The sequence below is a fragment of the Sipha flava genome, unplaced genomic scaffold (genome assembly GCF_003268045.1).
Source record: "Sipha flava isolate LNK unplaced genomic scaffold, YSA_version1 23_pilon_pilon, whole genome shotgun sequence".
NCBI classification, from domain to species: Eukaryota; Metazoa; Arthropoda; class Insecta; order Hemiptera; family Aphididae; genus Sipha; species Sipha flava.
In genome coordinates this window covers 484,189-500,922 of record NW_020272884.1, presented here as the reverse complement: position 1 = coordinate 500,922, position 16,734 = coordinate 484,189, and the positions used below count along the sequence as shown (strand labels likewise).

Genomic DNA, 16,734 nt, shown 5'->3' with positions numbered 1-16,734 from the left:
TCTTACACATTTGGATTTCCACAATAATTATTCTGAAAAAAACTGTTGATGATCCAAAATTATTGTCTTGTAAAAATCCTATAAATTAATAACATATTTCTCATTTGTAAAAACAAATTTTTTCGGAATAATATTTTGAAAAAAATAAAATTAAATCATAATACTGTTCCAACTTACTTTTTAAATTTACTATAGAATGATCAAAAAATGGTTTAAAAAGAGCTTTTCTATAATATTATTCCGGCGGAGAATCTAAATAATTGTTTCGATTAATTTGTTCTTTTTTTTTGAAAGTCTTAGTACACTCATTGTGCCATCAACATCAGTTAAAGTTTTTGAAGCCGTAATAAATATTAGGTTAAATTCCATCTCAGCATTTTGGCAAAGAAAATTGAAAGAATCAATGACAACTCGAACTATTTCGGAGAGTGTTTGAACACCCAAAGCTCCCCATTACCTACGCCCATGCATCTCTTATGAACAAAGTATTTTAAACAATAATGGATTTCAATACATAAATGTAATTTCAAACAAATTTGAAACTGTACACTTATTTAAGTTGAAGTTAATACCCACAAAAGAAAATATTACCTCAATTCAGTTAATCGATTTATTTTTCTGAAAGCACGCAAGTTTATATAAAACAATAATTATGCTATTTGAACATTCACCTCATATTATGTACATTTTAGTGAACATACACAGATTGTATTATTTCTACTTTATGGGTGATTTTGATTGAACATATATTTTCTATTGACTATAAAAATTCAGTTGCTTCAAAGGTTTTTAAAATCAGCGTTATTTAGTCAATCGGTAAATAACTATGGCGAATAAGTAAACAATTAAACTTTTATCTCGATTATATTATCTGTTTGATGATAAATGCCCACCTTTGAACTCTATATTTTATTATAGGTACGTTAAAGTAACGTAATAGTATTTATCTCGATAAAAGTCACCTGGTAATCTTTACTGACTTCCGTGCTGCTTCCGATCAATCCTTCGAACTTGCTTTTGTACTTCGCGTGTTTTCTCATTACAACGAACGCCGCCACAGACACCAAGACGGCACACACGGCCGCGACGGAAATGAAAATCCATTCGAAATTTTTGCTGTCTTCGTACTTGGAACTCATCATCACCGACGGTGTTTTCACCTAATCATGTTTCATCGCATTATCCTCGGTTTCCGCCACAGAGTAATAAGAATTTCTGTTATTACTCTACGGTTCTCGCGCGCTGCCGTAAGTAATAATAAAAAAATATTATTAATGTTTACCTTGTCTCCTACGCTCACGGATTCTATAGTGTAGCCTGTTTTCTTCGCGAATTTGCTCTTCATCGTCTCTATCCGTTTCACCACCTGCGATGCATTAACGCCGGCGCTCGGCAGTATTTGGAACGTAATCTCAGACTCGTCGAAGCTAAAACATAACCGTTCCGAGCGGAATAAAAAATGAGTTACGTTATAGTATTATACACCATCTGAGAAGCATATATACTTACCGAGCGTTGACTATCGATTTAAAATCGATATTAATGATATTGGACAGCACTTTAAGCAAGTTGTTACCTCTATCTGGAGAGCTGATCCTATTCAAGTGTAACATTAATATAAACGATACCGTAAAACGTTATTTATTTTTTTCGTAACATAATAATGGAAAGCAACTCACTTTTGTTTTATTTGGATAGAAACATAAGAAGTGTCGACCACTTCATATTGATCGTTATCTACGTCGAGCATTTTATTTTTAGAATTTTCCTTTCTCTGGATATCCTTTTCCTCACCCGGGGCGATTTTACTGATGTAAACGGTTTTAAAATCGTCTTGAGTCAATTTTGACGATGCCTTGTTATTAGTGTTGGTCGATTTCGTCTCTTCTGAATCCGATTTTCGGTTAGTTCCCAGTAATGTCGTAGCATCTGTACAAATAATTATATGGAAAACGTTAATAAACAAATCGTTTACATTGTCCTCTTTTACTACGTATTACGTATAACACAGCGTCAATGAATACATACCGACAGTCTTGGGGATTTCCTCGCCTTGTTTTTGCTCAGCCCCTTCGTCATTGATCTGAAATATTATTACATCCGGTCATTAGTTCACCGTTCGCGATCAAAATATGGTAACTTACTTCGAATGCAAAATTGTTTGTCTTGTAAAACGGCCCGGGTTTCTTGACGTCCAATCGTTCGGGTCTTTTGAATCCCCATCCCAGCTCCGGATCGTAGCTCTTAATGAAATCGCTAAACATCTCGTCATCTTCTTCGCCGTTGGCTCCTACAAACACCCATCCTAAATAATAATGTGTTTGAGTATAGTTTGCTCGTCAACGTTTGTGTTTATACCTTTGCGTGGTAAGAAGACCAGACCACCCTCCGTGTACGCCTTGTTTGGGTTCTCCAGACCTTTGGATATCATGTCCATGTGCCTCAGTTCCTTCCATTCAACGTCCATCTTGTCCTTCATCTCTTCGCCCGCCCGGAACCTTTCCGGTGTGTTGTAATCCGGTCGGAACCTCGGTTGACCGTACGCCAAGGGCACCTGATCGTCTTCGTATTGTTGCTGTTTTACGCCTGCAAAAACCAAAAAAATTATTTCGTGTTACCCGATGTTACCGAAATAACTACGTATTACGTACCTTGCATCCACGGTAAGTACAATGGTGTTCCTTGAAGTTTATTCCTGTTAATAACACTTCGATGATAATCGTCATCTAGTTCAAAAATACACATATTTTTATATATATATATATATAAATATAAAACAGTTTTCGACTATCAACGTACTTAAGTCCGAATAGAATTCATGATCCCGTTCGATATCATCTGGATTTATGTACACATCGGAGAAGTCCGCGAAATCGCCGTTGTCGTTCTGAACATAATACGGACAAACGAAAACGATACTTTAAGTGTTAATAAAATCATCGTGCAAGCGTGATTATTACTTGTCTGCTTCTGTCCGGTAGTCTCGAGAATGGATTACAAATCGAAATGTCCACGGGTCGACTGTACTTGATCAGTTTTAATCGCTGTTTGAGTATGCACTGTGTAAACGGATGCGGCCAACCGTAACCGTTGCGATAGAGAAATTTCATGTCTTCCTGCAGAATTAAGAGGTTGTCCATCATCAGTTTGTACCTATAAAACAGCACAAAATTAAAATTAAACTTAACATTGATATTGTTCCACGGAGAGTGCTCAGATTTCATTGATTTATTGCATATATGGCGGGTACCGTTCTTTTTCGCACCATTGACATATTATTACGTGAAAAAAACTCCAGTGACCCACCCTATACATACAAGTTATCTATTTTATATAGTATATAAGCTGTTATCTTACGTATATTCTCCTTCACCGTTATTATAATTTGGAATGCATTTCCCGAATGCATGATCTATAAAAAAAAAAAAAAAACAATATCTCGGTTAAAATGCACAGATATAATGTAATATTCATAGTACTTAATTTAAATACAACATAATACGGTCTTACCGTCAAAGCACCACTCGTGTTGAGCACAAACATTGCCATTAAATAGACAACCTGAAAATTGAAAAAACAAAAAAGTTGTTCTCGGTTTTTCATAGTATTAAAAAAATTTAAGTAATATTTTTACTATCACAAGGTACAATATTTCAATGCAAATATGTTTAAAATCAATATTTGATTCATAGGTTCCTATTAGAATAGGTCATTGGTTTGAAAGTTAATTATCCCTTTGATTAATATTATTATTTTAAATAATTTAACATGTTTAAAATTATTTAATTGCGACAATAACCAAAGATATTTCATTATATAACAGTTTGGAAATTTTAATTTATTGTTCGTTTTATAGGGAAAATACTCAAAAAGTTAATTACGTCCTATTTAGCTCCTTAAATTTTATAATTGATGCATATAACGACAGTGAAAAATTTTTGATAGAGGTAAATTCTAAAACTGTTTATATAATATGTAATTAATATAATATAATAACAGATAATAATGGATATCTTAGATTCTGAAAATAAATTCATTAATTGGTGAGAGTACAAAAATATTTGAATTTCTGAGGTTAGTTAAGGTTTGTATAAAATTTCCATTTAATGGCTTATGTTGTTTTTGAATTGACCGATTTAATCATACAATTCTGATAGTCTTTGATAACCATTTCATACTGATAGAATGTTCGAAACGTCTCGTCGGATGTCACATTCGTCATTGTCATCTAAATCGTTAGGGAATCGGAGCATTTTGCTTGTTTATGTGGTGCATAAGACATATGCATAAGACATATCAGTGTGGCAATGTAACTGTTTGAGCATAAATGGGATTTAATTGAAACTATTCGCTAACACATGCATATAATCACTGTACTAAATTAACAGAGGTGCAGGGGTACAGTGCTCCGGATCTTCAAACCTCTATGGGGCCTCTAAAACCAAAATTGAAAATTGTCTATTTCGTTATTTTATTTTTTTTAAATTTACCTATTAATTAAGGTAATGAATATTTCATTTTTTTTAGTTATTTAATACACTAACATATATTAAGTAAACATTAATATAAGTATTATATCGGGTAAATTTTTTTTTTAAGGTGCCGTCAATAGATGTTTGCACCCTGGCCTCCTGAGACTTAAATCCGGTACTGCACAGTTGTACGATTATACTTGTAAAGATAGAATCACATTTTTACACAGTTTATTTTACTGTGTACTCGTATATACGAGTAGTTTTCAATTAAACCGTATTACGGTTGTTCGAAATTGGTTAGATTAATTTATTTTTTGTTATTGAACAAACTTGTTTTCATCGATATTCGTCATGAACCACAGATTTAGTCGGATTTTACCAATCAACCTTTTTATTATATATATATATAATCAGTTATACAGCTGACGGCTATAGACGTGGGTTCGTAGGTAGAACATTTCTCTGTCAAATTTTCTACCGCAATAGTACAAATCTCGCATCGCTAGACATACAAATCCTGACAGAGATACACTCGATCCAATTCGATGTCGGATTGTTCTACCGTCATTCCACGCTGATTTCCTTGATTGGCGGTTATCGAAATCGAACACACTTTGTCGTTTTTATCTAATTTTGTTTTCATTGTAGTGAAATATATCAATATTTTTGACGTCCAAAATAATTGTGCATATGTCTCAATCATGAAGATTTACAATATAGTAAGCCACGAATTTTCACGCTAAGCAGATAACTTATACAGGACACATGCACACAGCAACGGTAGAAGTATCACAGAACTTTAAAATATAAAATTTAATGTTTTAAAAGTGAAAAAGTATCTTATTTAAACAATATGGAGGAGCGCGGATTAACGTAGATATTTTTATGAATAGAAAAAGAAAAGGTTTAAAAATATTTTATTAGCGCGTTGAAGTTGTACCATTAATATAATTTTACTGAAAGCCAGGGAATCAAAGTAGGTTGACTTTTCACAGATTCTAGCTACACGGTAAAACCAGGTTTTATGTTGTCTCGGATTTCAGTTAGTGGGTTAAAACCTAGTTTTATTTTTTTTATATTCTCATGATAAGGTACACCATAATGCTGTTAGGTAGGAATGGTTTCAAGGAGTTTTCTTTGAAGCATCAGAAACTATTTAATTTGCAGAAATTACAAGTATCAAAGTTTATTTTTGACTAAATTAATTAAATTATATAAGTATTTCATACTACATAATAATTAATTTAAATTTTCTAGTCATAGACTTTTATATGATTTTAATATTATAATAATATGTGTTATATGATTACATAATTATTAATTTTTAACTTTGTTTTTAAAGCTTTAACTACATAGATGTTGCTCTACAAAAAGAGATTGATTTAATGAATGTAGACTATCAATTATTTATAGGAGTAACGTTAAATAATAAAATGTTCAACGAGTATTAAGTACAGAGGTGGAACTAGGAATTTTTACGCCCGGGGAAAATGATAAAATTACGTCCTATCATAGACCAATAATCAAATACTCCTCTCGAGAATTTTTATCTAACAATTAATATATAATTATACTTATTGAGTTTTTACCTAATATTGGTATTTAGCAAAGTTAAAAATATCAAATTAGTTGTTAATAATTACAAAAATTACACCCTCTAAGATGTTATGCCCGGGGATGAATCCCTCTCTTCCACCCTCAAGTTCCATCCTTGATTAAGTGGTTATTTAAGTTACATTAAGTGCTTGATTGTGGTAATAAAAATTCTTTGCAATACTATTAGAAAAATTATTTATGTAAAGAAATCGATTCATGTTGATTTATGGTTGACATGATAAATCAAATTGTACTGATAAGACTAGAAGGTTGCCTAAAATTGTATCTCATATAATTAATATGTATAATTTAATATTTATTATAAGTAGGTAGTTTTATCTATTATAGAGATTATTATATCTATAATAAATCTAATTTAATATTTTTAAATAAATATTGATAAATACAAAAAACAATTAAAGTTATTAATATATGGCATTTCAGGGGCGTATTTATGGGGGGCAAGGGGGCCCGGGCCCCCTTCGAAATGAAAAACACCATTGTTAAAGATTATTATTTTTAATATGGATATGTCTTAATGCTGGGGGTTTTCGAAAATTTGTCGCGACACTGAGAATGTTGCTTATGCAATAATTTAAAATTTTATATTTATAAAATATGTTTATTCTTTTAAGAAAATATGTGATGAATTTTGAGTGACTCCAATAAAAAATTTGTTTATTACAATGTAGTTTTTATACTTTTAAAAAATAATAAATCATTAAAAAAATTGAGTTTCTTATTTCTCTGATGGTGTAAAGACAGTCGAGAAGTCTTATAGTGTTAAAGTAATTTTTTTCGTAATAGTGTGCTTCCTCCTTCCCTTCCACCCAAAAATCAAATACATAATCGGCCCCCTTCGAAATGAAAACCCATATACGCCACTGTGGCATGCACACTACTAGGTCCATTATTTTAAATTATTTTGAGGATTGGAATTATGTGTGCAGTAGCCAAATAATCATAGGAATTTAAGGCACTATAAAACACATTAAAATTAAATGTAAAAAACAATAAGATATACTATAATATATAATGTACGTAAGAAGATATAAGTTAAAACCATGTAATGCTAAAATTTGTATTTATGTATTAGGTACATTTTATTATAATACTTTCTAGAACGGCTGAAGAAAGATTTTCCTGTAGGTTATTTCATAATTATTTGGCTAATTGCTCATTTTTTAAATATTACTTCCTACCATTATTAATGAATAGAAATTAAAAATATACATTTTATTTCCAATTTCCGTTTCCAGAAAATAAAGATAAACGTTTTATTTTCTTATTTATTTGAATCATTTTAGTTCATGGTTTAATATTTTAAATTGCATTTTCAAATTGCACTGTTTCAAATCAAAAACTGGATTCAATTTTTCTCCTGGTTTGGGTTTCGTATAAAAACCGGGTGCACATATTGTCGAGTTTCGTTTTTGATTTATTTCCAGTTTCAAATTTTGTACGAGTACTCCGAGTTTTAAAACCAGGTTGTAAGCCGTTTTGATTCCCTACCGAAAGCACGCAGATACAAATGGAAATTGCAATAAACATTACGTAAATAATTGTCGGTATTACATATAAATTATTTATAAAAATCTAACTATGATTATTGATTGTTACGTAATAACGACAATTTACGTTATTATTTAAAGTATCGGAATGAACAATTCAATGAGTTGCCTAAAGTGATTCGAAAGCTCCAATTAGTTCCCAAATCTTTTCATCGTGAAATTCCAGACCAAAATACAAAAACAAACGGACGGTATTTTCATTATTTGATAATATTTTTGAAACCAAACGAATTTGATTGTTTTTTACAAAATTAAGTCTTGAAAAAATGGTTTAGTAATTTTTTTTTTTAAAATATGTTTCGAATATTTACATTATATCGTATTTTAATTAAATTTTTATAATCAATAGTCAATCAAATATTTTAACAGCTCTACGGACTTTCGTCAACGCTGTTCATTATTTGAAATTTACTCGTTTATAGTATACATTACAATACAGACTACACTTGCTGCAAATCATGAATCTTATTATTGTTATAGTATATTTTTTTTCAGAACTTTAAGTAAGAACAATTATAGCTCAACAATTATTGAATTATATATAATAGTTTAACAATTAATTACGACTATTGTACAAAATTAGACTTAGTAGGTACGTTATGATATATAATAAAATAAACTCAAACTGAAAATAAAAGCAATTTTAAATAATAATAATGAGTAATGATATAATAATTTTATAATATTATATTATTACAATGAGGTAAGAGAAGGTAATATTAATAGGGGATATAATTGGTCAAGAACAATTTATTTAACATATATGTAAGAAATTAATGATGTTTTTTTTGTGTGTGTATGTGTGGGGGGGGGGGTGAAACGGTGAGAAATTAATAATAATTGAAATAGGTATTTAATAATTTGATATTAAGGAGAAGGTATAGGAATAGAAGACGGGAAAATTTTTTTTAAAACTGTTGTACATAGGAATATTAACAGGTTAATTATATCTTTGAAATCGGGTGTAGCTGTTGGTGCTGCATTGACAGTGTTTTAGTAATTATATTTCTTATTTTTCGCATTCGACTTGTACGGTGATTTCGTTCCAACGCATAAGTATATATTTTTCATCATTCGTGTTACGAATGATATTTCCTGTCCATTTACTCGTGGTGTACACTTTCAACAGTTTTAATGTCATTTATTTTTTGTATTGGTTTTTTTTTCCATAACACTGAACTTGTATACCTCGTATACACACTGCTCGTTATTCACACCTGTATTGGCTACTCGAGGTCTACAAGAGTCACATTCTAACACCGGCACCCAAAGTGGGTGTGTGTAGGCAACGAGGATTGCATTTCGAACGAAAATAAGATATTAGAAATATAATTTTATTTTCAATAAAGTTGTTCTGTGAGAAAATAAATCGTGTGATTACTGGTTGATAATACATGGATAGTTGTCAGAAACGGAATGGCCTATCGACATAATGTTAAAACGTGTATTGTAAGCATTCATTTATTCAGTGTCTTGTAAGTTGAAATTATACTATGGGAAAAAATAGTTTCGTGTTTTTTTTTTCATCAAGCAGGACCAGTGATGTAAAAATACCGTATTTTATTTTTTAATTGTATAATACATGTATTATACGAGTATAATACAGTATTTTACAAAAATGTTATGGTGTTTACATAATTGTTAAATATATAACTGCCGGAGTGTCAAAAAAAAATGTAAAATCAATAATATTAGACATTATTAGGTCGACCCAAAGTAAAAAGAAAGAGTAACTTACGTTTAGGAACTTCAATTAATTTTAACTTGTAGCCTGTAGGCAATTAAATAGAATTAATAGAATTTAGTATAATATTATACTGGGGTCTACTGTCTACGACTATGACTTATGACTTGAGTTTATGATTTAACACTTATCGCACGTATTTACGATTTACAAATATTTCGACTAGAATCATGGAACTTAAGTTAATAGGTCTATTTTCTATGGCTTAAATAGTTCTTTATAATGGACAACAATGCTTATTCTTTATAATCTATTTTCTATGATCGATACCAATCGGCAACCACCTATCAATAACCAGCATAGATTAAATATATTATTAAGTATATTTAATCTATGTAACCATGTTACTTGTGTGGCCGTGCTCCGTCGTTTTATTACTGTTATCACTTATCATTGTTATCTACCATTTATCAAATATCACTGATTTTTTTTTTATACCTCTTGTATTTCACTTTTTTATACATGACGTATAATACAATATTATACAATATGTATTATACAATTTACATAATTGAGCAGGAAACTAGATGAGATAATCTTCTTATTTATTATTTTTAACGAAAAGCTCCGTATTATTCTCATTGAACTGATATGTGATGGAATGAAGCTTTTTAATAATACGTACGCTGCATACACTATAATCTCACGGTCGTCCCACGCGTCGAGAAGTATATAATACAATGCTCGTTTCAATATTGAACACACTCCGCGAATATAATCATCTTTATCTTTATCCTCCGGCATTTCTCTATTCCATACATCATATTATTATCGTATCTACGTGATTATACTTTGCGAATCCGTATACGTACAAATAATTTTGATAACGAAATATATTTTACAGGAACGGTAGCGGACAATATAATGTAATAACATCAACCAATCCTATGTATTATTTACCGTTGAACGTGTTAAGTGTTTGTTTATATTTCATTATTTGTTTTGTACCGAACTTGATGTCATTTTATTTTGGTTCATGTTGCCATTCATCCCACGATGGGATGCTTCGTTCGAATACGTATATTTTTCTTTATTTTCTGGGTTTTATTTATTTTTCGTTTCAAACCAATTGAAATTCCGTTTTGATTAATATTTTTCGTATACTTTTCAACCAGAAAAATGATTTTTTTTTTTCGTTTTTGTTCGATCCTTAATCATTATTCACTTGACAGCTCCTATTATTATTTATAATACTTTTGGGAAAACGGGAACCAAGAAAATGTTAACATTACATTTACTCCCGATTTAAATCCGCTTAAACTATATAATTTAACGAACACCATTTGACTCAATAATTAACTTATTGATTTGTAATATTACATTATATTAGTGCATGTCTCTACACGTACTACAGTCAATAACAAAATAGGTACATTTACATAATATTTTTACTTTATAAACACATTCGACTACGGTCGATGGGTATGGACACATTATTAAATGTAACTTCATATGAGAGTGATTACGATGATATTATTAACAAAATGAATCACACACACACATATATATATATATATTAAAAAGAACATATATTTAGAATTCCACTACGTTCCAAACGAATAGAGAGCAAAGCAATAACAAAAATATGTAGCCGAACATTAAGTTCATGGACGGATTCTGGAGTACTAATATTAGATACCTACATAAACATACATTTATTCGGTCAACGATTTTAAACATTTATCAATTTCACTTTTTTTATATTATAACATCAACTGATGACGTTAATGGGGGGAATACTTTTTTTTAGCAAGGGGTGGAAAAATTTCACTCAGTAAATAGCTAGTAATCACTTTTTTATTCGACAATATCAAAAACGTTTACCCGATTACATTAAACTTTGACATTAAGCATTGAGAAAATAACAATAATAGTAAAGATTAATTGAAAAAAAATTCTTTATAATAATCATAAAGTTATAAATAATTTAATACCTGGTATAATAATAATAAATAATATTATGTACTGCGTGTAATAATCGATATCGTAAGAACAACTGTTGATTTTTTTCTTTTTTTCAATCGAAATATGTATTTGGGCGTAGCCTGTTTCGCCCGGGTACCCATTTTGCCCAAATTGTGTTTCTTTACGATTCCCGTTTCGCTCAAAGTAGTTTAGACCAATTTAAAATTATGTTGGCAATAGTTCAGTCAAATATTATAAGCGAACGTCAAGAAGAAATGGTGCTTAAGTTTCTGATCCCTAAAAGACGACTGTTATAAAACCTTTAGTAAAAAAATTACGAGTAATTGAGATAAGAAAAAAAATAAATATAATTTATAAATAATAATATATAAAATCGAAAGCAAATAACACATATGAAATTCAGTCGGTATCGAATTAAGATTGAGCAAAACCTATAAAGCGCATACCGAAAGCACACCGAAAAAATGAATTTATCAACGTGCTGCATCATCACCATAACTTAACTTATCTAGTATAAAATAAGTACCCAAGATCTATAAAGAAGAATATTCTTTATAGATCTTGATAGGTATCTATTTATAAATTATAAAAGTAATAGACAAATTATCTTTGATCGTGGTCAATGAGTATATGCGACGTCGACGTGTAAACATAACACGCATTTTACTAAAATGCATAGGCATGCACATAGGGACAGCAAGGTATACTCTTGCTGCCCCTGGACGGTTTGAATATATTTGTAAGGGCCGAACTGATCCAAGCTGGGCCACCACACCGGTAATGCTCAATACAAAATAAGTTGTTTATCCAAAAAGTGTATTGCTACCAAACTAATCTTTTCTGTGTTTAAACTTTAAATAGACTTTGAAGCTTAAATTTGAGCTTAAAAATGTTAACTTAATACTTATGTATGAACCGGTAAAAATATTTGCTGCCCCTGACTTGAAACTCTGCGCACGCCTATACTAAAATGGCTGTGTTTTTAAAAACTAAAAGAAATAAAGATATGGTAATGTTTAATAATAATTATTATAAATACAATTTTAGTCCAAATAATGTAAATACATGTGAGATTCGTTGGCGTTGTGTAAAATGTTTGTGTTCTGCTACGTTATATACTTTTGGTTCTAAAGTTGTAAATGAAGAAAATATTTTAATATCTGATCAAGATCGCCACAATCAAATAACATGCAATGATTCAGATATAAATCGGCAAATGGTGAGTACAACTTGTAAATGGAAAGTTTTGGAAGAACTTTTTATGCAGCCAAAAATATTATTTTAAAAGAATTAGCACAAAACTCTCTACTTGATGATGGCCTTACATCAAACGATTTAATACAATTCGAAAAGTAATGTATAGAAGTTGACGTAAAGTTCTTCCTGTGTTGCCAAGTAATATAATTGAAACACACATAGCTTTAATTACATCTGAAACTGTAACCTTAAAAAACGAATCATTTGTTTTAATAAATAATCAAGAAAAAAATATTATTATTTTTTCTTATAAGACTTATTTAATATTTTTAAATACAGTGGACACAATTTATATGGATGGAACTTTTCAATATTGTGCTCGATTTTTTACACAAATGTTTACCATTCATGGTTTTAAAAATGGACATTATATACCGCTAATTTTTTGTCTATTTCTGATAATAATTATAAAACATACTTATATAAGATTCATGCAATTATTGATAAGTGTAAAGAAATTAATTTGAATTTTTCACCTAAATATAGAACTATTGACTTTGAACTGGTCATACACTAAGCTGGCGAATTGAAGTTATTCTGAACGTTCAATGAAATATGGCCTTTGTCGAAGAAAGTTGGATATAGTTTTATCTAACACAGGCTTGGTTTAAAAATATTTAGCAGTGTGGTTTAACAACAGAATATAAAAAAAATGCAGACATTGGCAAATGGATTAAATACACTTTTGGTTTATTATATTTGGACCCCGCAGAAGTGTCTGATTATTTTGTTGAAAATTTGATGCCAGAATACCCAACTGACAATAGAGTCGTTAAATATTGTGTTTATTTAGTAAACAATTAAATTTCTATGGATAGTACATTTACTCCTTGTCTATGGGCATGTAATTCAGCGAGTATTCTGCTTACGACGAATGTGTTCGAGTTGTTTCATTCGTTCTTTAATAACCAATAATAATATATTAAATATATATTATATATAAAAATAATAATATATTAAGTTGGTTAAATGGTGTGAGAAATTTTTTCCAAACAGATAAATATATAAAAATCAATAGCGTTGAAATACCAAAAACATCAAAAGATGTACATATAATAAAAAGGCAAGTACACAATTAGAAACAAAAAACGAGGTATCGATCAAATGAAATTTCTCGCTATGAATTCATTAAAAGTATGTGCAGTAATTTTAAAAATAAAATTAATAATTATATTTTAAACGATTTTGATTTTTTAATAAATATTGTGGACTAAATTTTAAAATTGTTAAGTGTTAAAAATAAACTTTTGGAAAACAAAGAGTATCGCCTCCTCATCATGTTTTCTGTATAATGCTAAATGATACTAAAATATTAAAATACCTATTAAAATATTATAATCATTGCCAACTTAATTTTAAATTGATCTAAACTATTCTGGGTGAAACGGGAATCGTACAGAAACGGGCAGGGCCATTCTTTGGCGAAACGGGTTCCGCCCATGTATTTATCATTAATCCCAAAATTATAAAAGCGTAGTCGTACCTGAAGTTTATATATTTTTTCTAAACTCTTAGTGTTTTTTTTTTTTTTTTTAAAAAAAAATCTCAAGTCGAGTTCTCTTTTCTATATGAAAATTTGTTCGCGTTATTATCATACAGCAGTAGTTTGTTTTCTTTTAATTTATTTTGGATCATAATCGTTTGAACTTTAATAAATAAAATACTGTGTATAAAAAACAGCCATTTTATTGTGGGACAACTGATTAATAATAAATGTTATATTATTGAACTAGTAACGCCCCAAGGAAACAATCAAAATGCCTAATGAAAACCTATATATATATATATATATGTATGATACATTTAAATGCACCATTGTATTAACGGCAACCGATATGAAGCGAACAGCCAAACAGAAAAAAAGCTGTAGCGTATGTAATGATGTTGACAGGAAAGATCTCTTTCAGTGATAGAGTAATAAAAAAATTACCCTCGGGGGGTGGTGGTTGGACATCATTGTAAACGAACACGTGACTCGATATCGCGTTACGATTACCACGCGAGATATTATCAACGAGATTTGCGAACGAGAGAACCTTTGCTAATGTTAAAAATCAGGGTTTCCTTAACCATTAATTTTTGGTTGAGTTCCATAATTTGTTTTTGAACTTTATTTGTGATATACGTTAAATCAAGCTAAATTCAATAAACGGTTTTGGATTCTAACGTTATAAATTAAATGGTTCACCGAACATTTTACTAGAAAAACGTTAAAATTGTTTATGTTTTTTAAAATGTTCGCCAAAAAAACGTAAAAAAATTTAATGCTCTTGAACGATAGACCTAATAAACGTTGTTAAATTATTCGTTCTTATAAATTTAATTAGAAGAAAGTTTTGAAATATTATGTTCTTGAATATTGAATCAAAAGAATTTATCGGAATAATACATTATTTTACATTTAATTAGAAGAACGTTTTGAAATAATACGTTCTTGAACATTTGGTCAGAATAACGTTTTACAGTCATATGTTCTCGAATGGTTTAAAGTTATACGTTCTTGAATAACGTTTTTATTTCTTGGACGTTTTGAAAATGAACACAATTTTGAAAATGACCAAGTTCACATAGACGAAAAAAACAGTAACGATATTTCTGAATGTTTTAATGAAGATAATAATAAAATAAATGAACAAGAAAGTGAAAATAATCAATAAAATAAACAAAAAAATGAAAAATAATCAAGAGACATTGCCTTTAATCTTTAACGATTTGGGTACAGCAGTCAATACATCGGAGGTATTGAGGAGTATTCAACGTGCTGCACATACTTTACAACTATCGATTCTAGATGTATTTAAAATAGAAAGTATATCAATTATAAACAAATCACGGAGATTGGTGAAGATTTTGAGATTACCAAAAAATTTGGAAGCTCTCAAGAATATGGATATATTACTATATTATTACTAATAATAACTTATTACTTATATTATCATCATAATATTAAATCATCTTATATTGTCAAAAATAAATGATCGGTTATTGGATTTATTTTGGCTGAAGCTTCTTTAGTTTTTACAAAGATACATTATTTTATTGGGGTATATTTTTAATCCTTATCTTAGTTATTAGTAAAGATAGGACTAGATGTAATTCAAGTTTTAGATTTTGATATTAAAGTACTAATTATTGTTAAATAATTTTAAATTCAGAATAGTCAAAAGATAATTTTGATTCATAACATTATTCTTAAAGTTCGAAGAACGGTTTAGTTTGTGTTGTTCTATGTGTTAAAAGTTTGAAGAACATGTTAGCTTATTACGTTCTTCTTGTAATTGTTCAAAGAACTTAATTAGTTATAACGTTTTTCTTGTAATTGTTAAAAGAATAATAAATTATAACGTTTTTCTAGTAATTGTTTAAGAACTTAATAGGTTATGATGCTTCTCTTGTCAATTTTTAAAGAACTTTTAATAATATAATGTTTTTCGTGAAAAAGGTTAGTAAACTTAATAATTTATATTGTTATTTCATATGAAGGACCAATGAACTAAATTAAATAGTTGGTTTCGTTCTACTATATTTTGGTTTATGAACAACAATAATGTTCTTTAACCGTTTTTTTACATTCCGTTCGGAAACCTTGTTTAAAATACTACATGCTGTTTCAGTCGAAAAAAACGTTAAAAAAAATCTTCTTAGTTATTCTCAACAATATTTTACTGTTTCTGGCTTAGTGTTTTTTTTGTACCCACTACTATGTGCATTCCGCTTGAACGAAGAAACAAATCGTCTTATATATATATATATATATTAATTTCTGCAAGCGGACTTCTTTATAAAAACAGATGATTTATTATTCACAAAGAATATATTATATTTTATAACATTTTATACATATCATGAGATGAATAAGAGTATTGGTAAACAATGGGGATCCGAAACAATGATTTGGGTTTATATATATATAGGTAGGTAGTAGTGCTCTTAATTTGATGTAGGTAATACCTGGGTACACAGAAACCCGGTTACTCGGGTACCCGTTTATCCGGGTAATACCTGATTTTGTATGTAGTCAACGTTTTCGGTAGTGGGTATCCATCATTCAACATTTTCGGGTACCCGATGGTTTTGATATACGTAAACGGTTCAGCTAAATCTAACTTCTAAGAAGTAATCAGTATTAAATTATACATTACACAATTATTGGAATAAAAAATAT

At 29.5% G+C, this 16,734-nt stretch overlaps 1 protein-coding gene across 3 annotated transcripts in view; it reads right to left on the bottom strand.

Annotated features, from left to right (window-relative positions):
• LOC112684025 (receptor-type tyrosine-protein phosphatase N2) overlaps positions 1 to 16,734 on the bottom strand; it is a 70,813-nt gene that overhangs the window by 3,448 nt on the left and 50,631 nt on the right. For 2 of the 3 annotated variants that reach the window (XM_025555323.1, XM_025555325.1), the window contains 12 exons: positions 3,511 to 3,561; positions 3,358 to 3,412; positions 2,961 to 3,153; positions 2,800 to 2,887; positions 2,652 to 2,726; positions 2,359 to 2,586; positions 2,145 to 2,305; positions 2,029 to 2,083; positions 1,680 to 1,929; positions 1,510 to 1,596; positions 1,283 to 1,427; positions 963 to 1,160 (listed from right to left, as the gene is read on the bottom strand). In XM_025555323.1, coding sequence (XP_025411108.1) covers positions 963 to 1,160; positions 1,283 to 1,427; positions 1,510 to 1,596; positions 1,680 to 1,929; positions 2,029 to 2,083; positions 2,145 to 2,305; positions 2,359 to 2,586; positions 2,652 to 2,726; positions 2,800 to 2,887; positions 2,961 to 3,153; positions 3,358 to 3,412; positions 3,511 to 3,561 — 1,586 coding nt within the window. The remainder of the gene's footprint in view (positions 1 to 962; positions 1,161 to 1,282; positions 1,428 to 1,509; positions 1,597 to 1,679; positions 1,930 to 2,028; positions 2,084 to 2,144; positions 2,306 to 2,358; positions 2,587 to 2,651; positions 2,727 to 2,799; positions 2,888 to 2,960; positions 3,154 to 3,357; positions 3,413 to 3,510; positions 3,562 to 16,734) is intronic. The other variant, XM_025555324.1, reaches the window with a different exon arrangement.